This window comes from Pelodiscus sinensis, chromosome 3 (genome assembly GCF_049634645.1).
Source record: "Pelodiscus sinensis isolate JC-2024 chromosome 3, ASM4963464v1, whole genome shotgun sequence".
Classification (NCBI taxonomy): domain Eukaryota; kingdom Metazoa; phylum Chordata; order Testudines; family Trionychidae; genus Pelodiscus; species Pelodiscus sinensis.
In genome coordinates, this window is record NC_134713.1 from 35,440,580 (window position 1) to 35,464,322 (window position 23,743).

At 42.3% G+C, this 23,743-nt stretch overlaps 2 protein-coding genes across 7 annotated transcripts in view; one reads left to right on the forward strand and one right to left on the reverse strand.

Moving 5' to 3' along the window:
- ACP1 (acid phosphatase 1) overlaps positions 1–10,194 on the reverse strand; it is a 29,990-nt gene extending 19,796 nt beyond the window's left edge. Inside the window, exons 1-3 of one of the 5 annotated variants that reach the window (XM_075923564.1) lie at positions 10,001–10,194; positions 3,091–3,164; positions 2,698–2,811 (exon numbers count right to left, since the gene is read on the reverse strand). In XM_075923564.1, the coding sequence (XP_075779679.1) occupies positions 2,698–2,811; positions 3,091–3,164; positions 10,001–10,043 (231 nt within the window). In that variant the 5' untranslated portion in view covers positions 10,044–10,194. Of the gene's footprint in view, positions 1–2,697; positions 2,812–2,867; positions 2,982–3,090; positions 3,165–10,000 lie in introns of all 5 variants that reach the window. The other 4 variants (XM_075923566.1, XM_075923563.1, XM_075923565.1 and 1 more) reach the window with 4 other exon arrangements.
- A 125-nt stretch (positions 10,195–10,319) lies between these two features.
- Positions 10,320–23,743, forward strand: part of SH3YL1 (SH3 and SYLF domain containing 1) — a 103,331-nt gene continuing 89,907 nt past the window's right edge. For both annotated transcript variants that reach the window (XM_006130966.4, XM_025188605.2), the window contains exon 1: positions 10,320–10,478. In XM_006130966.4, the coding sequence (XP_006131028.1) occupies position 10,478 (1 nt within the window). In that variant the 5' untranslated portion in view covers positions 10,320–10,477. The remainder of the gene's footprint in view (positions 10,479–23,743) is intronic.

A 23,743-nucleotide genomic window follows, 5' to 3' on the forward strand; every position in this document is an offset into this window, starting at 1 on the left:
TTAAAGAGCATAAACTGATAACATTTTCCAGATTTTTTTCGCCTGTCAAAATGTAAGTTAAAACCTTAACCTACAATCTCCACGCAGCTCCCATTGGTCAGGAATGACAGTCCATGGCCAATGGAAGCTGTGAGCAGCTGTACTTAAACAATCTCGGCAGCCCACTGGGGCTAATCCTGGTGAACTGCGTCCATCCCACTTATTGCCCACCCTTGGTCTAATGCAATTCAAGCAAGGGCTCATCTGCATAACAAATAGAAGTTCACAGACAACCTTGTATATACTCTTATTCCAGAAGAGTGTCCGGTTAAGTAAATGTATTTCAAACTGACACACAAAACTAAAAAGCAGGTCTTGTATTTGCACAAGTAAGCAGTGATACTAGTATAACCACACTAGTTTACATTTATATTCTAAGTTATACTGAAAAAGATTTTCCAGTTCAGGCAAGGTCTAGACCAATTAAAAAAAAGCAGAATCCCAACAGATTGGTGAGGCATGATTTCCCTTTACAAAAACCATACTGTATCCAATGTATCATGTTTACCTGTGTGTATACTAGTTCTATACTGTAGTTTCATCCTGCGCTAAAAGATATCCACATGCTCTACTCCTTCCTTGGATTTTTAGACAAAGAAACAAAATTCAGATCAAGACTTTTCTCTAAGCTTGTCTATCTCGATACTTCTTTGCCTGCACCTTTGACTTCCCCATTCCTACAGGACCTTTGCTAGTCATGGTCTCACACCATCTGCATCAGCAGAGAATCAGAAGAACCCATTAGGAGGGATTTTCAAAAGGTATAAATAACAGTTGGGTCTCTCAAGTCAGTAGTTAAACACCTAAGGCCCGTGCCTTTGAAAAATTCAATCATTTTCCAGCTGGATCAATAATTACTAACATAGTGAGCTATTTCAGACATACACTGCCAACTTCTCATCATCCCCTCAAAATAGTATATTTGTGATTAATTATATAGTCAGGGACAGGAAATATATTTTATCAAACTCATTATTGCCTTACTTTCACTTCGCTGTAATCTCTCCAGGTCAAGCTACAATTTTGTTCTGGGAATTTCTACAAACTTGTTCATGGTTGCATTTATATTAAAAAACTCGACAAAGTATAATTTGAAGCAGCCATTAAAAATGCACATGTGCATGTATGTTTGAGACATGGTTTCTTTTTGATTCAAGTGGTAATGTGAAAGGAGGATTTTCACAAGAGCCCTGAAGACCTCTGCAGGTTTTACCACTGAGGCTTCACAGGTCAGTTTGAGAACCACTGACCTAATATAAAAATAAATGTAAGTATGCTGCTTGCAAGCAATAAAAAAAATAAAATAAAAAATTGTTACCTGTAAATGGAAAATCTAGTTCTAATATTAAAACAGGCAAATTTGTAATAGTGTACTGTGTTCAATTCAGTTTGGGTTATTACATAAAAATTAGAGACTGGAAAGATCAATGGAGGGCAATTAGTATGACTGAAGAAATGTAATCAGAAGCTTAGAGGAACTATGCATGTATTCTTTAGAAAAGGAGAAATTAAGTTTCTCCTTTATTAAGGTCTACCAAAAATTCTAAAGGGAACAGAAAAGAAAGATGCTAACAGCACTACTTGATCTTGTGTCAAATGCAAGAATTAGTGACATGAACTCAAACTAAGGAAAGATCAGGTCCTAAAGGAATATTCCATACACACAGAATAGTTAATGGAAATAAGTTATGTGCATTCATTTGAATGTGTAAGTCATTTAAATACATGAAGTTCTGTTTATTTCAAGGCATTTCTCTCTGGAGTGTAATACTTGAAATATACGCAGAAAATTTCAGACAGTATTTCCGTTTGGTGAAGGATGCACCTCTGATTCTTGACAAGAATGCTCCAACGTACGTTTAAGAAGATTATCTATTTGTAAGTTTCCTTTGAAGATGATTTTCATTCTTGGGTCTGAGCTCTTTAATGAAGGGTTGGGAAACAAGCAGCTCGCGGGCCAGACAAGGTTTGCCAAGAACAGCCCCTGGTGGGCTGCCAAACAACAAACCTGGTGAACTGTATCTGGCCTGTAGGCCACTTATTGCCCATCCCTGCCTTAGTGAGAGGTAGAAGTTCCCTCAACTCAAAGAATGTTGATCCTAAGAGCAGCAGTACCAGGTCTGAGTGCAAACCAGGTCCTCCATTAGACCTGTACAATATAAATGCTACCCTTCCAAAATGCATGGGACTCAGAAGACAAGACATTGTAAAACTATTCAAAACAGAAGGAATATGCCTCATAGAAAGAATGTTAAATATTTAAAACAGGGGTAGGGAACCTTTTTTGGGTTGGAGGCCACTGACCCACAGAAAAATCAGTAGGGGGGAGTACACAAGTGAGAAGCAGGGGGAGGGGCAGCTGGAGTGCCAGGGTGGACTAATGCCAAGGGGGGCCTGAGGTTCCCCACCCCTGATTTAAAAGTTGCAAGTCACTCAACTGTTGGCCTAACTTTCCTCCCATTTACTTCAACTAGAAAAGTAAAGCTAATGCTGATGACTTTTGAAAATATCACATAATAGTTAAAAGTCAATCTCTCCTAATATTTAATATTCAATTTGACACGCCATATACTCAACAATGGCTGTTGTGATTGTTATGAGTATTACGCTGAACAAAATTACTAATTTCCTCAAGAAATAAAATATACTCTTTTCTACCTGCCGTGCTTTATGAGCTGTTTCAATGCCATGATTTCTTAGACAGCTTAAAGCCCTTGCATCTGGGGAGCGCCCCACGTTCCAGTCAGAAACAGCACCACTGTCTGTCATCCACTGCAACAGAAGAACCACATACAGAGACACATTTAAAGGAAATAAGAGTACACTACCTGTCTGGCAATATGATTCATGGTAATGCCATGCTTCCTCATGCAAGTCTGTCCCCGATAATCAGGAGGGTTTCCTATTTCATAAGTAGATGTTGCTGCACTGTCTATTCTCCACTACAGAAAAACAAATTCAAATGTTTATGTTTTTCTTCACACAGTTTATATAAATACTGACTAGTTAGAAGAAAGTATATTTTGGCAACTGTAAAAATAAAAGACTGACCTTATTTTCAATGTTTTCATCAGTTACAAGTTTTCTAAAAACCGCTTCTGCTATGGGTGATCGGCAAATGTTCCCTGCAAAAACAAGAGATGGAACTAAAGTTTATCTATAGTAAAAGAAGCAAGACATTGGTTGTAAAGTATTGGCCAGCGTAAGTCTGCATGGACAGGATTGTAGTTCACATAGTTCTTTAACAGTTGATTTTATCAAATCCCCTAGGTGAATCCATTGCCAGTAAAGACAATGCTGCTAGAGCAATATGTTTATTTCCATCTCAGTACATGAGGGGAGTGAAGAAACTGCACCATGGAGCCTGCCACATACGGGACATCACTTGCATTTAATCCCGAATCTTGTTCCCCTTCTGTATGGTGTAATTACATTGCTTCTCCTCCCCCCACCAGAAAGACTTTCTGTAACCATAACTGAAATAGTAGAATTTTGAACTCTGTCTCAAATGAATGTTAACACCAAGTTTCTGTCTCTGTCTTTCATAGTTTTACTCAGAACAGTCTGGAAATTCTAAGGCAGCGTTTCTCAGCCCTTTTTTAAAAAAAGATATAAAGTATCCCCCCCTTTTTTTTAAAAAAAAGAAAAAAGTACCTCCAGTAGCTACAGTTTTCAGACATAACATTTTTTTTCTACCATTGCAACACATTTGTTTAAACAACTTAATTGTAGCCGAGCAGGCAATGAAAATTGTGTGTAAAAAGTACAAAAATAAAGCAGTGCTGTAAAACTTAAAAATTCAGTTTTCTCCAAATTTCAGTTGTGTTGACATACTCCCCCACGCTCCCGACTTCGAGTACCCCTAAGGGTACTCATACCACTGGTTGAAAAACACTGTTCTAAGGGACTTCATATGACTCTCATCCCCATGTATTTCCGATGCACTCACAACATATAGAATATATTTCTGACTACGATTAACTGGATGATTTGTAAAAGTTTGTTTAAAGTATTCATCTTAATCCCCAGCATGGTCCACCTGAGCTGCATTTTTCACTCTTAAAACAATCTTAAACAATGTAGAATGCTAAAAATATTTGGGAATATCACATCCTTGCCCAAATAAAATAAAATTCAATACAAATTTTGCAGACATCATGAATACAGCACATATGAAGAATGAACTATATTCCTAGAAGTGGTCTCTTCACAAAGAAAAAAGTAATGTTACTGTAGGGGGAAATACAAGCATCTATAAGCCATCCACCAACTCTTAAAAAGTGTATGGATTCTTTTCAAGGATTACAACTGGTCAGAATCTCACAGATGAAGGAGCTTAATGTCCCTCATACGCTGTTTACAGTACATAAATATGTTCCTGTTAATACTCATGCACAGCATCATTATAAAAATTAGTTTACATTAAGGATGTAAAAGATCAACTAGTGATCATCATCCTTACCCAGCATTTTGAGCAGATCCCTTTCTGCCATGGACAGGGGGCAGCTCCAGCCCCGCAAGACTTACCAGACAGGGGTGCCAGTCTGCTAACTGGTCATGAACTTCTCTCTGTCTGGCCGTGGCACATTGCCAGACCATGCCTCAAGCTTTTATTTAGCCCCCCGCCCCCACTGGAGTTCACCAGGGAATTCCCTTCCTACCCACTTATCCACGCAGCAGCAGGGCAGGTGGGGAGAAGGGCAGCTGGGACTGTGGTGAGGCTGTTTCTACTGGGGCAGTAGGACCAGTTCTTTAAATCCGGTTCTGGAATCCACAAGAGGAGAGGGCAATTCTTGTTTTAGTCCTAAGCGAAGTGCAGGATCTGGTCCAAGAGGTAAATACACCTGGACTTGGAAATAGTGACCATAATGTAATAAAATGTAACATCCCTGTGGTGGGAAAACAAGAGGACTAAAACAAGAATTGCCCACTCCTCTTGTGGATTCCAGAACCAAATTTTCATCTCTCCATCCTGTCCTAAGGTGATGTGTACGCAGTCAATATGGGAATAGTTGAAATCCCCCACTTTTATTGAGTTTTTCATTTTGATAGTCTCTAATCTCCCTTAGCATTTCATAATCACTATCACTTTCCTGATCAGGTGGTCAATACTATATCCCTACTGCTATAGTCTTATTATTGGAACATGGAATTACTATCCACAGAGATCCTATGAAATATTTTGGCTCATTTAAGATTTTTACTTCATTTGATTCTACATTTCCTTTCACGTATAGTTCCACTCCCCCACCAGCACAACCATTCAATATATTTAGTATCATAGTAGGGCTGTGTCCCATTGATTGTCCTCATTCCTCCAAGTTTCCGTAATGACAATTACAGTAAAACTCCATTGGTCTGGCATCTGATGGTCCGGCACTCCTGATGGTCCGGCACCATCAGGAACCCGGAAGTGCTCCGGGCAGCCGGACCATTGGAGCTACTCTGCCCCCAGCTTCCCTGTTTCAGCCAATGCTGAAACTGACCAGCGGCTGAATCGGGGAAGCTGGGGGCAGAGCAGCTGGAGTACTGCCTGATAGGCCCCGTAGCGCTGCCCCTCAGGGCTGCGGGACCAACCCGGCAGCAACCCAGCAGTCCCCATTCAGCCACTGCTGAAACTGACCAGTAGCTGACTCCAGGAAGCCCTGGGCAGAGCAGCTCTGCCACAGGCGTCCCCGATTCAGCTGCTGCTGAAACTGACCAGCAGCGGCTGAATCGGGGATGCCTGAGGCACAGCCGGACTATCGGAAGGGGGGGAGGGGCTATGAGGGGGTCTGTGGTGGTATCCCCCCCACACCACCCCAGACTCTTCAGCCCGGCATATCTGATAATCCGGCACCCCCTGGGTCCTAAAGGTGCTGGACTATCGGAAGTTTACTGTATATCAATATCCGCCTTTAAAACGAGGCATTCACCTATCTTATTACTTAGACTTCTAGCATTTGTGTATAAGCACTTTAAAAATTTATCTGTCTGCCATTTCCTGATGTGTTAGATTCTTTTTCATTTGATTGTCTCATCTGATCTGACCCATATTTTATCATCTTTCATCCACTCCTAACTAGAACATAGAAAATCTCTATTAATAGACCTTCCCCTAAGAGATGTCTCTGTCTAATCCATGTGCATCTCCGCACCCATCGGCTTTTACCCAGCCCTTAGTTTAAAAACTGCTCTACAACCTTTTCCATATTACATAGAACCAGTTAACCAATTCAACAGGATTTTACAGAGGTAGTTTACATCAATGCAACTTAATTGGAAATTACCAGAGTTAACTGCACCTGTGTAAACCCCATTTTAGATTTAGATGCAGTTACCCTAGAGCAAATTTCTCTAGTGTAAAGAGGCATTAAGACAAGTCATTGCTCCAGTATTTATTGGAGGAGAGTATCATTTAATGCATCACCAAATACACTTTTGGCAGTATATCAGGGCCTCCTGTTCAAATACATATCTGGGCTGACATCCTTGCTATGTGAGTTTCTGTGATCATAACTTAATACAGCTGCAAAAGCTTTTATAAAAAGGTTAAAAAAATATTTTCATGTGTGAGGAAACCAAATGACTGCATAACAGTTTTCTCCAGAAGGTATGTTTTTTCTTCACTACTTTTTAATAGTAAGGACATGTCCCCTTAATCCCTTCTACCTGAAGCAGAAAACAAAAGTGATTATTTCTACAGCTTTCATCAAGCAAAGAACTAAGTTTATATTAGTAAGCTATTGTCCATATGGCTGAGGCTTTTCAATCACTATGTAAAATATAATGTTTATTACTCCTAAACATACAGCAAGGCAGGGGTAGGCAACAAGAGACTCAGGGGGGCTGGATGTAGTTTGCCAGGGTTAACCCTGACATGGTAAAGCACGTCCAGCCTGTGGGCTGCTTATTGCCTACCCTGGGATTAGAGAATAGAGCAGACAACTGAAAGTTAGGGAAAGAACACAGGAGCTCTAAATTGTCGCATGCCTGTGGATAAAATCAACTACAAGACACACAGAATTTAACAATCTGCATGTAGGGTATAATCTGCCAGTTACTGGCACTAGGAAAATTAATGGATGAGCACCTACAACAAAAGATACTATACAAGTGTAAAAAGAATATATATATATATATATATATTTTTAAAAAGTCTACCCTTAAATTAAATAAAAACTTCAACTTGTTCTCCTTTTCTCAGTCCCAATTTCTCTTTTATGTATTTGGGTTATTTGCATTGTTGTATGTTTAATTTATAGTTCACTGAGAAGAAAAAAAAATCAGCAATGATCTAATTAGGCATGTATTAATTAGATATTTTGCTGCATAATGAATATCAGTTTCTCTTGTTATAAACAGAAAGCAGATAAGTGAATATTTGACTATTATTTTTTTTTCCGAAACAAATGCATAAGAAAACAATCTGACTGTCTGAACCCTTTTACACTGTGGAATTAACTCTCAAGAGCATAGGAGTATCTTCAGAAATGATAGGCTGTTTCACCCCTCAGACAACTGAACACTTGAATTATTGAAAGTTTCAGATATTTAAAGTGTGGATTAAAAATAACATTTATAATTTTGAATTGACTGGACTCTCAGTTTTATTCTTTGAATAAAATATTACATATACTTAATGTTAATAGTCTATCAAGATCATTTTTAGAGCACAGGAAATTTTAGACCACTACAAGTTGAACGAGGGGATTTTCCATACCAGGGGAGGTCTCTCCCAACATGGCCTGTGCTGTTCTGCTGCCTGCCTCCGCCCCAGCTAGGGCTACTGCCTGGCCCTGCTACTGCCTGCCTGGCCATGGCTAGTCAGGCTGGAACTCCGTAGCTGCTGCAGCCAGACCTAAGCTCCGCAGTCAGAGCTCTGCAGCCACAGCTGAATCCCAAGCTCTGCGGCCAGAGCTCCACAGCCATTTCCAGACCCCAAGCTCCAATGGCTGGAGCTCCACAGCCACTGTGGGACCCCAAACTCTGCAGCCGGGGCTGGAGCTCCCTGGCTGCAGCTGGGGCCAGAGCTCTGCGGCCACTGCTGAACCCTACTACCTCCTGGCCACAGGGAGAAGTCTCTGCTACACCACCCACCCCTCTGCACACATTCCCTCCCCAATGGGGCTCCCTGGTGAGTTGCCGCCCCCATGGCCAGACCTCCCTATACCTGGGCTCTCTGGTCCAGGAACATCCCTGGTCCTGCCAGACCATGGATGTTGCCAGACCAGAGAGTCCTGGTTAAGGCAGGTAAAACCTGTAGAAAAACACCACAAAACTCAACAATGGCAGAAAGAAAGCACAATTCAGTCTTAAAATTATATTTTAAATGAATGAAACTGACAGGTCAGCATTTATTACAAAAAATAAGCTCTCCCACACATCATTCAGCCTTTGTTGTCATATGACTCCAACTCTTTGGGTAACTAATATAAGGAAAACATTCAAGGGAGTTAACATTCATTACAATCATTTCAGATCAATCACTTGTTCTTTCAGACTTTATTCATCCTTCCCTGAAAATAGTTAATATGATTTATTCTCTCCATTCCCAAATTTCTCTAGTATTATTTAACACTGAGCTAAACACACAGAGCAAGCCATGTCCCTGCCCCAGAGAGTTTACAATCTAGAGGTGCTCTATTAGTGGTTATTAGCTGTTTAATTAATTGTAGACAGAAGACATTAAACTGTAATTTGCTGTGTAATGAATATCAATTTTTCATTATAAATACAAGGCAGATATGGTTTCATAACAGGTCTAATTTAACAAATGAAGACTGGCCTTCTCAAGGATCATCTTAGCTTGCCACACTCTTATATTATGATGTCAGTGTGTAGACAACGACACGATTAAGCGATAACCATAGGTTTATCAGCTAAACCTGCTGGCTACATGTATCCCTCCCTCCCTACACCATTCTGCCTCTGAATAAGAGGCAGCAAGGGGGGGGTGACGGCTTTTAAGCAGTCTCTCCACGAGCACAGGATCTGCATGCCATCCCCACTCTTGTGCTGCTGCCTCTGATAGAGAGGCAGCAGAGAGGAGAGTGAGGGGGGCAGGCAGGAGTTGATACATGCAAGGAGCCAACTCCCCCGAGCATCAACAACACAGACCCACCAACTCACCCCACCCTCCCCGGCGCTGCTGCCACTGCAAAGGCTGCTCTGCAGCAGCAGCCTCTGTTTCTGGTGGATTCAAGCTCCTCGCGGACAGAGGATGCTCTGTGCCAGTCTGTGCAAGGAGATGCTTTTTATAGATGTAGGAGCGGGACCTGGCAGGAGGTTCTCCAGGAGCGGGGCTAGGAGCTTACTAGGGCTGACCCCACTCCCAGGGACTATTGAATAGTCATGTAACCACTACAATTCAGTAATTATGTAACTGCATCAAATTACATGCTATCTAATATATATCCAATATCCCTATTTCTAAGTGAAATTCTTCTCATTTCTCTTCACTGATGTTTATCTTGTTTATTTCAGGAAATTCAGAAGTTTGTTTACAGCCTTTCTTCCAAACCTGGTGTCACACACACATGCATATTCTCTGCCCCATTAAATAGCTCACCCATAAAAACACGATAGTATCATAACCAGAACCTTCGCTGCAAACTCTATCGGGGAGATACTAAGCATGAACATGTAGCCTGCGGCTACACGTACTATGACCCTGTATCAAGGCCTCTGGGCACAGACCACAGCTCCTTGGGAGTGGAGTGAGCAAGCAGACTAGGAAGGGGAACGTGGATAGGAAAGACTCGAACTGCGTATTAAAGGAGCAGGGGGCTCCTCAGCTACGCAGGGTGCACCTCTATCCTCCCTCCATTGAGTCACTCACCTTCATCTGCTTCCTGGGGAGCTGGGGGGAACCTACTCGGGAGGGCACGGGCTCTACTCTTACCCCTCCCCAGCCCGCCCTTCCTGCGGCTGCTGCCCCGGAACGGCCCCTCTCTCCCCTGCGCGGCCGCCCCGCACTCACCCAGGCACACGAAAAGCACAGACTTCACATCCCCAGCCGCCATCTTCCTCCCCCGGCCGAACCAAAAAGAAGAAGGGTCCTTCCTTCGGGCTTCTTCCCTTTGCCAGACCGTCGCGAAAACTTCCCCGCGCTTTGCGGCGCCGCACGTTAACGGCGTCTATTGTGTGTGCCTGATAGGAAGTGAAGGTGGGGAATAAAAGGCACTACAATATTCTCGCACAGTCTGGCAAAGCCACTGGGGCCCGAATAATAAACCCATCATGGCGTTGACGTGTGTAAAAACATCAGGCACTTGTATGGACAACCCCTCTATCCCTCCCAGCTGCACCTGTCCCAGGTGAGCAGCTCCCAGGGGCCCTTCCTTCACCTTGCAGCAGGCAATCAGGGCTGCGAGATAGTTTGGGCCTGGCAGCGTCCTCTCGCCTCTTCCCAGTACTGTGCAGCTGTAGCCAGGAGCCTCTGGAAGGTGTTCCAAGAAGTGAGTATGGAGGCTGCTGTGCTTTCAGGCCGGGGAAGGGGGCCAGCCCTATGCTGGGAAAGGATCGTGGTTCTTGGGGTCCTACCTTCCCAACTCCTACTGGGGAGGTGGAAATTGGGTGTAAGTCTACACCTCAAAATTAAGTTGACTTAGATCAACCTGTGGCTATTGCAGTACTTAAAACGTTTTTGCAGGTTAGCACTTGCACCTTCTGTCAGTATTGTGCACCCTCACCAAGAGTGCTTGTGTAAGTCTTCTGCCAGGTAGCACCAGCAGCAGCCAGGACTGGGTTCAATATCTAAGGGTTCCTCTGCATCCATCCAACATAAAACTGGTGTGAGCCTCCACTCAGTAACCTGGGAAATTCACACAATACTCTATGGGTGCCTCTGAGAGGCAATGCTTCCCCACTCCAAGCAGAGAGTCTGAGTGGAGAAAAAAAACCTTTAATAAAAGGGGAGGGAACTAGTGTGTCATTAATTTGGGAAAAACACATGGTTTGTAACCAAAACCATGAGAAACAGTCCTACCCCAAGTAGGTTGGACACTGTCCTTTTCCTCTTGACTTGTTAAATCCAGCAATGTAAATGTCCCCTTCATGTGCCCAATCCTTCTCTGCACACCACTCACAATTGCTGTCCTTGGTCAGGACAAACCCAGAGTTCAGAGGTGCATCTGCAGAGTTCGCCTCTCATCCTGAGTGGGGGGAGATAAGGAGGCATCTTACTCCATTAGTCACTACCATCCAGCTGCTCTCTGCATTGCTGGCCATTTGTCTCACCTTGCTGCTGTTGCTCTGCTGGCCGCTCTTTACATCTCTCCATCGCTGTCCTGCTGGCTGCTTTTTTGCTTCTCCATTGTCACTCTGCTGGCTGTTCATCGTGCTGCCGACACTCTGCTAACCACTTGTCAGCATCTTTCACTGGCTTGTGGTGAATTTGGCTCTGGGCCAAATTTAGTGATTTCAATTCTTGGCCCAAAGTACAGTCCAGCCACAAGAAATTCCAGCATACATTAGAGTAATTTTAAACTAATAAAGAGACTCCTTATGGCATATGCTCTAGTTCTATCATTAGAATAGAGTGCAGGGGGGAACAGGTTGAACCCATCTTATAGCTCACACCTGGAGGGCATGTAGCTTGCCGATTCAGAGCATTCTACTCTTCCCCCAGATAAGGTCACAAAGCTTTGGCAGGTGAGACCTTGTGTATCCAAGGTTCTTTACACTGACATTCTCTCTCCTTTTGAACTGAGCTAAACACAGACTGACTTTTCTGCATTCCTACAATAACTGCAAGCACTGGTGATCATATCTCAAAATTCCTGAATTTAGTGTCAACACAGTTTGTGACTCTGTGACAACCAAACTGGTTACAATGAGCAAAACACTATTGTAACAGCTGAATATCTAACACATCTAAGCAAATCAGGGGCAAACTGTATTTACATAAACACATCCAGGATTTCTTTCCCGTTCCAACCTGCTGTAATGGAAGCATTGATTCAGACCCTGCTTACACTTGCAATAATTTAACTGTCAGTGTGAGGCATGATAGTGCACTGGCAGCTGGAGTGCTCCACCAGGATAGGCAGCCAGCTAGAGTTATTATTTTTCAATTTGTGATAGAAGGAATCTTTCCCTCTTCCTTCCCTGGGCAAGGCTGCTGCAACCCATACCCCTCAGTAGTTATTTACAGCATCTACAGAGAATGCATTTAGATAATGTTAGCACAGTTTTCTTAAGCTGTGGAAGTAGGAGTACTGCAGCACCTTTAGCAGGACAGAGAAGCTTTTAACTTAGATATCCCAGTGTATTGTGACTATTACTAAATGTTGCTTTAGACCTATGTGGAAAAAAAACCCCTCACAGATTAAAGAACTTTTTGGGCAACTGGCAAATCCATAAAAAAGCCCAACCACGCTGATTAAATTCCAATCAGGTGATGACCCTGGCAGCTGGAATGCTACTACTCTGAGTATCAGCTCAGCACAGTGGGCTTCTGGTCTTTTAACTGCCAGTCTGATGTAAGCAATGTAGTGTCAATGCTAATGCAGCATTGACAAAACCATATTGACCAAAATTGTCACACCTTTTTCAGAGATGAAGTTGTTCAGTCAGTATACTAGGTGACTTGCACAAGCAGGAGCAATATTGTAGTGTAGCAATTTTTAGAAATAAGCCAATATAAGACAGCTTCCATTAATCTAACTCTGTAGTGTAGACCAGGCCTAAGTTAGGTATTCCTCTTGCATCAATAGCCCCCTAAGCCCATAAATCCTGACATCAGTGTGCCATAAAAGCTAATCTTTGGGATCTGCTGGAAGGTGGAACTGGCTATTTTTTTGTTCCCTATCTTGCAAATTATACAGCTTAAATATATAAAATTTATTTTCCAATGCTTCATCAAAAACCTACAAACAAAAAATGTTATTGCAGCTCAATGCAACACTACTACAAAAAACACAGTCTATACTGGGATTCTAGGGGAGCCTGCTGAATTTCAAGTCTTCAGTTTTCATTGGAATATAGAACATAGATACTACAACTGCACCTTTAAAATCTGGCTCCAAATTTCTGATCTGACATTTTGATCCTTTGAGATTTTGGCCAGAAATTGGATAACCATATTAGTGAAATGGGGAATAAGTGTTGCCTCTCCCATTTAATCAAAATAATCTGGCTCTTAGCACTTCCTGATAAAAGCAACTTTCATGTGCTCTAATTTGATAACTGTATTGGGCTGATTGAAATAATCTTGATCTGCACTACCATCTTCTAGTTCTGTTGCCTAAATTTAGTCATGGTTGATAAACATTTATTTTTTTCTTTTTCAAAATAAACCTCTTTAAAATGTGAAAACGTGGCAACCTATATTAAGGACTAAATTCACTATAATCTGTAAAAAGTAATTTGAACTACATTTTAAAAAAAACATGCTTCCTGCTAGTTCTGTAACCTTTAGTGGAAACCACTGGCTAAGGACCTGGAACCAGGTTTGGGTGAACACCTGCTTTTGACTGCAGTAGTCTCTTCTGCAGGTGAATAGACTATATTTTCTTCTTTATTCAGCTAATTCATTTAAATTAAATGATTAATTCATTCAAAGTTGAAAAATGGATTGGGAGTTAAAAAAGAAAAGCTTGTTTTTCTTCTTGTAATATGTGAATAAAAATGAGGTGTGAGAAGATGAGATTAGCTGGAGTTCAAATCTTGAAGGACGTGCTGACTAGAAACAACCTTCATTGGCTTTTGTTTGAGTTTATGACTTGTTTACATGCTAGACTCCTTGGCCTATTCAGCAGGCTATTCAGTAGGCAATGTACAGAAAGTCTGTTTATCTCTACTGGCTTTCAAGTCTATGAAACCCCCCCCCCCCCCCCAATTCAATTAATTAACTACAGATAGTTACTTTATTTAATGCATTAATTAGTTTTGATAAATTTAGGATTTCCCCCCTTATTAATCATGCATATTTTAGGTAGTTTTTAATTAAGAAAATAAAATTGAACAATGCTGGTTTTGTGCATTTTTAATTGAATTTCAAATGCATATTTCATTTCAAAATGAAATAATCATAAAAATATTCACAATTTTCAAACATAACAAATGTTAAGATTAGGGCTCTCCATTAATCACAGGTAACTCGCACAATGAACTACAATTAATTACACTGTTAAACAATAGAATGCCAATTGGTATTTCTTAATATGGATATTCTAGGATATTCAACATATTTATAAATAAATGATCTGGAGAAAGAGGTAAATAGTGAGGTGGCCAAATTTGCAGATGATCCTAAACTGTTCAAGAAAGTTAACAAAGCAGATTGTGAAGAGCTTCAAAATGATGTCACTGAACTAGGTGATTGGGCAACAAAATGAAAAATGAGTTTTAATGTTGATAAATGCAAAGGAATGCACACTGGAAAAACCAATCCCAACTATACATACAAAAGGATGGGGACTAATTTAGCTGTAACCACTCGAGAGAGCTCTTGGATTGGATAATTCTCTGAAAACATCCACTCTGTGCAGCAGCAATCAGAAAAGCAAACAGAATGTTAGGAATAATTAAAGGGGATAGAGAATAAGACAAAGGATCTCTTATTGCTGCTATAAGTCCATGGTACACCCACATCTTGAATACTGCATACAGATGTAGTCACCTCATCTCAAAAAAGATATATTGGTGTTGAAAAAGGGTCATAAAAGGGCAACAAAAATTATTAGGATTTGGAATGGGTGCCTTTGAAGAGAGATTAAAAAGACTAGCCTTTTCAGTTTAGAAAAAGAGGAGATTAAGGGAGGAATATGATAAAGGTCTATAAAATCATGACAGTTATAGAGAAAGCGAATAAGGAAAAGTTATTTATTTGTTCCCATAACGTAAGAACTAGGGGTTACCAAGTGAAATTAATAGGTAGCAGGTTTTAAACAAACAAAAGGAAGTTTTTCTTCACACAGTGCACAGTCAGCCTGTGGAACTCCTTGCAAGAGGATGTTGTGAAGACCAGGACTTTATCAGAGTTCAAAAAAGAACTAGGTAAATTCAAGGAGGTTAGGTCCATAAATACTTATTAGATTGGGTAGGAATGGCATTCCTAAACTTTTTGTCAGAGTCTGGAAATGGATGACAGGAGAGGGATCACTTGATGATTGTTCTGTCCACTCCCTTTGGAGCATCTGGCATAGGTCACTGTTTGAAGACAGGACACTGAGCCGGATGGACCTTTGTTCCAACACAGTACGACTGTTTTTATGTTTTTCTGCATCTTCAAATATATTAATTTATATTCCAATGCAGAACAAAAAGTGTATAGTGCTCACTTATTATAAATATTTGCACCGTAAAAATGATTTAAAAAATATTGGTTGGATATCCCTGTTCCGGCACCCTCAGGATCTGACCAGTCCCAAATGAGAGAGATTGCCAGACTAGGAGAGGTTCCCTCCCGATGCAGGCTTGCCATCCTGTTTTACTCTTCCCTGCTGTCAATGACAGTGGATCCCCAGCTGCCACTGGTCCTGTTGGGAATTCCCCACGCTGGGGATCCACATCACCCTCCCTCGGCCTGCAATAAGTGCCCCAGCTATGAGCTTTTTCATTCAGCAACGTTATCAAGGGCCATAATGGATTCTTCATCACTGACTATTTTAAATAAAGATTAACCATTTTTTTGTGAAGTAAATGTTGTAGCAGTTATTTTGAGAGAGTTCTGTGGCATCTATTGAAGTGGAGGTCAGACTTGATCAAAATGGTCCCCTCTGCCCTTGGAATCTATGAATTTCTGTAGTGGAAGTAATCTCTCATAAACTTTGGCAGTGAACATCTACTTCTCTGATATTTTTAATATAATTCTAATCATTTCAATATATTGTGTTAAGCTTAAATCTTAATGTAGGCTGTCAAATTTAAAACTAATGTTTAAAAGTTTTTAACATCCTTAATTTATATTTAAAAATCCAATTTATATAAACATATTTTAGCCTGTTTTCAACTGTGCTTCTGTTCTGAAAATTTCTGTCTAAAAATGTCATGGTCATGATTGGCATATGTGTTAGCATGTTTCATATGAAAATCATTTTATGTTTGTAAGTAAACATGTTTTTGTAACTGCCAGAGCTGCAAAGTCAACATGGGACCTTAGAGAAAAGTTAGACTTTATTCTTCTTTAGCATCATCTGCAGGCCAAATAAGGTTTTTAGTTACACTTGCTCAGCTCAATTTCTTTCAGTGGAGCTACACAGATGCTTCTGAGTGCTTCTTATACAAACTGTCTGACTCACTAGTTCCTCGGGAACGTAATGACTGTTTATCTCATATATTCTAGTTAATTAAAAGTAAGGAAGCATCACATAGCTTATTAGCTTAAACCTGAAACTTCTCTATGTACTGTAAACATATATTATTTTTCTTAAAAAAACCCAAACAAACCCAAAAGTGCCCCATACAGCTGCAGTGGTATCATTTTACTCTGTTCTGTTATCAGCTATCATTTAGAGAAATTATCCTAGGAGGATGAGAGAAAATTCAGTTGGTATATTAAGGGGTTTGTTTCAAGCTATTTTGAATACAGAAGCTGCTAGGAGCTGAGATCACCAAATCATATTCATAATACTTTTTTCCTCTGTATTATAATTGTTAAAAGTCAGATTTGCCTGAGAGTTTTCTCAAAGCTAATAGTATATTGGATGGAACATTAATATGAAAACAAGTTACCAAGTGATGAATTGTTTGGATGAGCTAACTGCCTGCCTTAAGTGAGCAAAGTACAGGTTGTACCTCCCTTAACTGGGACTTTCTGCTCCAGCAGCATCTGTAGTCTGGAAGGATCAAGGATGTTTCTGGACGAGAGAGCCCTGGGACAGGAGGCCCAGCAGCTGAGAGCCCGGAGGGCTACTGGTAGTGGGGCTAGAGCTGCAGAGCTGCAGCAGTTCAACTGAGGCCCTGGCAGCTCAATCAGCAGTGCAACCTGGCAGAGGTAGCCTGGCCACAGCCACTACAGTGCACCAGGGGCTACGTGCCACCCAGCAGCAGGGCAGGGTCACTTGGGCAGCATTGGGCTGGGGCCATGGCAGCCTGGCAGGGAAAGTCTGGTTGAGACCACAGCAGCTTGGTATCAGAGCTGGTGCCATGTAGGGTTGCCAGATGGTTGAAACAAAAATACCGAACACCACCCCCTCCAAAAAAACAAACAAACAAACAAAAAAAAAAAAACACCGGAAAAAAATTCTGTTGAAGGGAAGAAAAAGGGGGGGGGGGGGGGGGGAGGAAAGGACTCCAAGAACTTAAGCCAAAAAATAAAATAAAATAAAACAGCATTAAAACAGCATGTCCCCTTTAAGAGTGAGTGCAAGGATAGGAACAGGGGAGCGGTGGAGCACTAAGACCCAGGGGAAGCATTGCTTCCCCTAGGTCTTTTGGCCGGCAGCCATTTTGTGCCAGCAGCCTTGGGGAACCAAGTAAGCATGGGGGCTAGGGCCCGGGAGTTTGGGGGGGAGGAGGCCAGATGTTGAGTGTTTGTAGGGTTGTCAGGTGACTGGCATATTCGCCTCCTGGCCTGGGAAAAATTCAGAGAATACCGGACATCTCCGGTGTCCGGTATTCTCTGAATTTTTTTTAACGGACAGGAGGTGAAAATACCGGACTGTCGGGATGAATACTAGACACCTGGCAATCCTAGTGCCATGGCTTCTGCCGCCTGGCAGTAGCGCGGAGAGTGCTACCTCAGCTCACCAAGCACACCCCTTCCACCTAAGATCCCACCCCTTCCAGGGCTGGCCTGTGACCACTGCCAAAATTGGTGAAGTGTCCCCCTGTGACAGGGTGTATCAACCCCGCACTGTAGCTGATTGGCTCAGCTGGATCGGGGCCAGTGTAGACGCTCTTTTCCGGCTTTTCTAAAAGCCGGAAAAAAGCGGCGGACATTTTTATTTAAATGCCGCGGGGGATATTTAAATCCCCCGCGCATTTCCCTACTGCGATTTCAAAAATTACCATGCCCCTTCCAGAAAAGGGGCCAATGTAGATGAGCCCCTATGGTCCAGCATGATTTTAGTTTGCCAGGTATCCACTTAACATGAGTGTGGCCAAGTTTCCTGCGGTACCATAAAATTTGTTTACAGGTTTTTTTGTTGATGCCAGTCCTGGCTCTCAGTGTTCTGTGCTGTTGTTTAGCTCTAATTTACCCCTAAATTTCTTCTTTTAAGGCAATAATTTTTTGGAGGGGGGGCACACCAAGATTTTGGTAAGTGGTCAAGGGCCTCGCTTTTCTTTAGAGGGAGTGCGTGGTCTAGGTTGGGTGCAGAAGGGCACACAGGGTAAGGGACTGGGGTACACAAGATGGTGTGAGGTCTGAAAGGGTGTTTGGGTGGAGGTGGGGGTTGTGACCTGGGTCAGGGGATTGGGGTGTAGGGTCAGGGAGAGCATGTGGGTGCAGAGGATTCTGGCCTTGAGGAGGGGTGTAGAAGGTTTGAATGGTGATCTGGGGGATAGAGTTCGGTAAACTCCTCCCAGCCTGCACCTGCCTCTGGCACCCCAGCCCCTCCTTCACCCTAAGTGTCAGGTGGGGAAAGAGGCTTGCGCTGTTCCCCTCCTCCCCCCCACCCCCCGCCGTCTCTCAGGCCAATCTCTCAGCTCCAATTGGCTGGCTGTTTCCAACCAATAGGAGCTGAGAGATTAGTTGAGGTCAGTTCTTATTGGCCAGTTGTCGGGCCAGTAGGAGCTGAGGAATGGGCTGAGGGTAGGGAGATTGCACAAAGGCTTCCCCTTCCTGCAGAGCAGAGAGCCATAGGGACTGTGTGTTACACGCGGCAGCTGCGTGCCTGAGGGTCACAGCAGAGGGGTTCACGGGACAGATCCACAAATCCAGGCCTGTTTATGGTTGAGCAAGTGAATATTTTGCCCAGCTCTGTTCTAAGAGCTACTGTGGCAGCCAGAGCCCCAGACCGCTTTGAATTTCCATGGGAGAGCTGGGGCCTAGAAGGGGGTAGAATCATAGAATAATAGGACTGGAAGGGACCTCGAGAGGTCATCGAGTCCAGCCCCCCGCCCTCAAGGCAGAATCAAGCTCCGTCTACACCATCCCTGACAGATGTCTATCTAACCTGTTCTTAAATATCTCCAGAGAGGGAGATTCCACCACCTCCCTTGGCAATTTATTCCAATATTTGACCACCCTGACAGTTAGGAATTTTTTCCTAATGTCCAATCTAAACCTCCCCTGCTTCACTTTAAGCCCATTACTCCTTGTCCTGTCCTCAGAAACCAAGAGGAACAAATTTTCGCCTTCCTCCTTGTGACACCCTTTTAGATATTTGAAAACCGCTATCATGTCCCCCCTTAATCTTCTTTTTTCCAAACTAAACAAGCCCAGTTCATGAAGCCTGGCTTCATAGGCCATGTTCTCTAAACCTTTAATCATTCTTGTCGCTCTTCTCTGTACCCTTTCCAATTTCTCCACATCTTTCTTGAAATGTGGCGCCCAGAACTGGACACAGTACTCCAGCTGAGGCCTAACTAGTGCAGAGTAGAGCGGCAGAATGACTTCACGAGTTTTGCTTACAACACACCTGTTGATACAACCTAGAATCATATTTGCTTTTTTTGCAACAGCATCACACTGTTGGCTCATATTCAACTTGTGGTCCACTATGACCCCTAGATCCCTTTCCGCCATGCTCTTTCCTAGACAGTCGCTTCCCATCTTGTATGTATGGAACTGATTGTTCCTTCCTAAGTGGAGCACTTTGCATTTCTCTTTATTAAACCTCATCCTGTTTACCTCTGACCATTTCTCTAACTTGCTAAGGTCATTTTGAATTATGTCCCTATCCTCCAAAGAAGTCGCAACCCCACCCAGTTTGGTATCATCTGCAAACTTAATAAGCGTACTCTCTATCCCAATATCTACATCATTGATGAAGATATTGAACAGTACGGGTCCCAAAACAGACCCTTGAGGAACTCCACTTGTTATCCCTTTTTCGAGCAGGATTTAGCACTGTTAACAACAACTCTCTGACTATGGTTATCCAGCCAATTATGCACCCACCTTATCGTGGCCCTATCTAAGTTATATTTGCCTAGTTTATTAATAAGGTAGGTTTGGGTGGTGCTGAGGCTGACTGCTTTTGGCCCTGCCTCCTCTGTCATCAGTCTGAAACATCACCTCACCACCTCCTTGCGTCCAGGGGCATGGGGCCAGCTCACTTTGTACCTTGCCCCAGGGCCCAAGGTGGCTGGTGGCCCTGCTGGTTAATACATACATTTTACAATGATATTGATCACCAGGGTGGTGTTAGCTTTCAGTAAGGAGTTCACCCTTTACTAAAATAATATTGTACATACAGTATTTTGATTCAATTCTTTATTACTTGAGATTCAGCCCCATGTCATTGCAATGTATTCTTCTGAAAAGTAAACCTCAGATGAAGCTTCTGTGTCCTGCTGGGTGTAGATGTCTTCTCTCCAATTTGTTACTGTGATATTTGCCTATACCACTCGGTACCTTAATTGTTTCGTTTGCTGCTTATATGTAAACTGAGGTAAGAACACATTCCTTTTTTTTTTTAGGATAGACCCCATGACATACCTGGCCTATGCACATTTTAGATACTCCAGTATACATCTGTAACTTTTAATACCCATTACATATATATGTAATGGAAGAATATTATGATCAGTGAGTGATCAATTTTAAGTTGAGATCTCAAGAGCATATTTTGTACAAAGTTTATTACAATAGGAAGTGTATACATCAGAGGTAGGCAAAATGGCCTCCACTGCCAAGCAGATTGATCCGGCCTGCGGAGACCCTGTTGCTCCCCTACCCCCAGGCCAACTAGGGCCTGGGGGCGGGGGAGCACGCAAAGCTTCCTCCTGCCCTGCCAGGAGCATGCAGTGATTTGAAGCACCATGTGCTGCTTGTGGGGTGGGAGGAGACGTCACACGCTCCCCCGCCCCCAGGCTCTGATTGGCCTGGGAGTAGGGGAGTTGTGAGAAGTTTCCCCCGCCGTGCAGGAAGCGTGCGGCACCTCAAAGTGTAGTACGCTTGTGCAGGGAGGAGGCAGGGAGAAGGACGCTTCCTGCAACTCCCCCGCCCCCAGACCCTGATTGGCCTGGAGGCAGTGCGCAAAGCCTCTTCCTGCCCTGCCAGGAGCATGGGTGCCTAGTGGGAAGGAGTTTGGGGACCAGATATGGTCTGGAGATGGAGAAGCTCAGAAGCATCTTGGCCGTGCCCCTTCTGGGGTGGCCCGGGACCACTTCAACAATTTTTTGAAGTGGCCCCTGGCCAAAAATTATTGCCCACCCCAGAATACAGAGATGCTTAATGGCATAGGGGCCAATACAAACTGAAAGAAAATAAAGAAAAGTCAAGTTTATAGGAAGCAAGGTGTCATGTAAGAGAAGGCCAGGTTCGCGGAAGCAACAGTTATCTGTTAAAGGAAAGAATAAAGGAAGAAACCATCCTGCTGCCACTTATTTCACATATCAGTTCCTATAAAGCTCCTGTTTTATTTTAAAATGTCTGCTTTTGAGTCAGTATTTCTCAATTTTCAGTTATTTCCTATGTATAAATATAAAGCTCAAATGTAATACAGTGATTTTCCTCTTCAGTGTATATTTTTTGAATATTTGTTGATTGTTCTTCTGTTTCCCTCCATACTGCAAGTTAAGCAAAACAGCACTCTTTTAATATGTGCTCCTATCAGTCCCTTCACTGATGGGTGTGATCACAGTAGAGCTGTGTAAGATTTGTGTTTGTCTTGTTCTAAAGTATTTTTTGTATTTTTGTGTGTATTAAACCAAAAATGCATCAACCTTTTTTATTGATGAATTGAATTGCAATGTGTTGAGTTTTTGCCCCACCACTCTGTTTTGCTTTTCAGGTTTCTCCTTCCCATTAAATACCTCTGAATAATTTTTTTTGTTGATTATCAGCTTTTGCACAAGCTGAAGCTGTCATTTTGTATTGTCTTCTGCTTATGTTTCTAATTTGTCTTGAATTTTTGTATTATTGCTGTACTGACTGGTATTTGTAGCTTCTCTGAATTAATATCTGCTACTCATTCCACTAAATGCTGTTAACTCTTTTTCTAGATTCTTAATGCAATTTAAATAATTCCTTGGTTTACAATAGCTGATACTTACTGCCATTTCTCTTTTCTCTTGTCTTGAATCCAAACACACAGATTTTTTTTTCCATCTATACTTTTCAAAGTTGACTTATTGTGCATACAAGATTGTTACACATGACTTTGTTGGCATCTCTTCTTCCATCTCCTATGTAAACTATACTTATCTCTGTTGACAGTCAAGTTTTGAGAATTCTACTATATTAGTTTACCCATTGGTTCATCGGTTGATGAAATTGGGATTAGATCAGAATAAATTTTTAAAGACTGCAATAACTTTTCTACATACTACACTTCACTCAGACAATTATGCAAAATATTTTTGCTCTTTATCATATATTCAGTCAACACAATGTTACTGCTAGAGTATAAATTTGAAGCTGATGTACTTACTTTGAAAGGTTGCAAATTAAGTAGTTAATTTTCCAGTGAGATTTTCCTTTGCCATTTGTGTTGCTGACTCATATAGGATTTATCCTCTTCCTTCATCAACAAGCGACTGTGTAAATGAAACTTGGTCCCACTGGGCATTCACTGCTAACAGCATTTGGTAAACCCTCTAGTTGGAAATTATAGCAAAAAGTGGTACGGCAATATCTCTCTCCTGAATACTGGTGGAATACAAACCAAAAAATTATGTAACTATTAACGCAAGGCATGCTTATCAGCTAATAGTAAAGAATGTGCAATGAAAAAATAGACTCCTTGTAATGGGGTGGCACTTGCGTCCTGTGACCACCCCTGTTTGGTCAAGGCCAGGTTCCTGCACTGCCTCGGTCTCCCTCACCAGGTCCCACCACCTGCCACTGTTCCTGCTGTTTCTCCTGCCTCTTGGAGGACTTGTCTATGGCCTTAAGGCCTAGTCCCATTACACTATTATACATTTCATGTTATACTTCCAGACTGTGTCTCGACTGGCCAGTTTTTCCGGAAAATCAGCTGCTTTTCCGGAAAAACTTGCCAGCTGTCTACACTGGCTGCTTGAATTTCCGCAAAAGCACTGACTTCCTACTGTAAGAAATCAGTGCTTCTTGTGGAAATACTATTGTGCTCCTGTTCAGACAAAAGGGCCAGTATAGACAGCTCAGATTTGTTTTCCGCAAAAAAGCCCCGATCGCGAAAATGGCAATCGGGGCTTTTTTGCGGAAAAGCGCGTCTGGATTGGCACAGACGCTTTTCCGCAAAAAGTGCTTTCGCAGAAAAGCGTCCATGCCAATCTAGATGCTCTGTTCTGAAAATGCTTTTACTGGAAAACTTTTCCGTTAAAAGCATTTCCAGAAAATCATGCCAATCAAGATGCAGCCCCAGAGTGGTAGAATATGCTGACTAGAGAAATAAGTAAAAGTTTTCTTACTATAATGTATTTATATTTAGGAACAAAAATTGCTGTGGTAGCGTAATGTCAACAGACCCAAGTCATTGGTGGCTAGGATCAAACCTGGGACTCTTGAAGTTTAATGCATGAGCCAGTACTGCATGAGTTTAAAGACACACCTCTCTTAGTTGAGGCTGTAGTAGACTCTTGAATATCTAATTGCCACTAGAGGAAGACAGAGTGCCACAACAAGCAGACATGACTTACAGTTAGTGTTCCCTCTAAGCTGGTAGCATCACAGCTTCACAAGTGA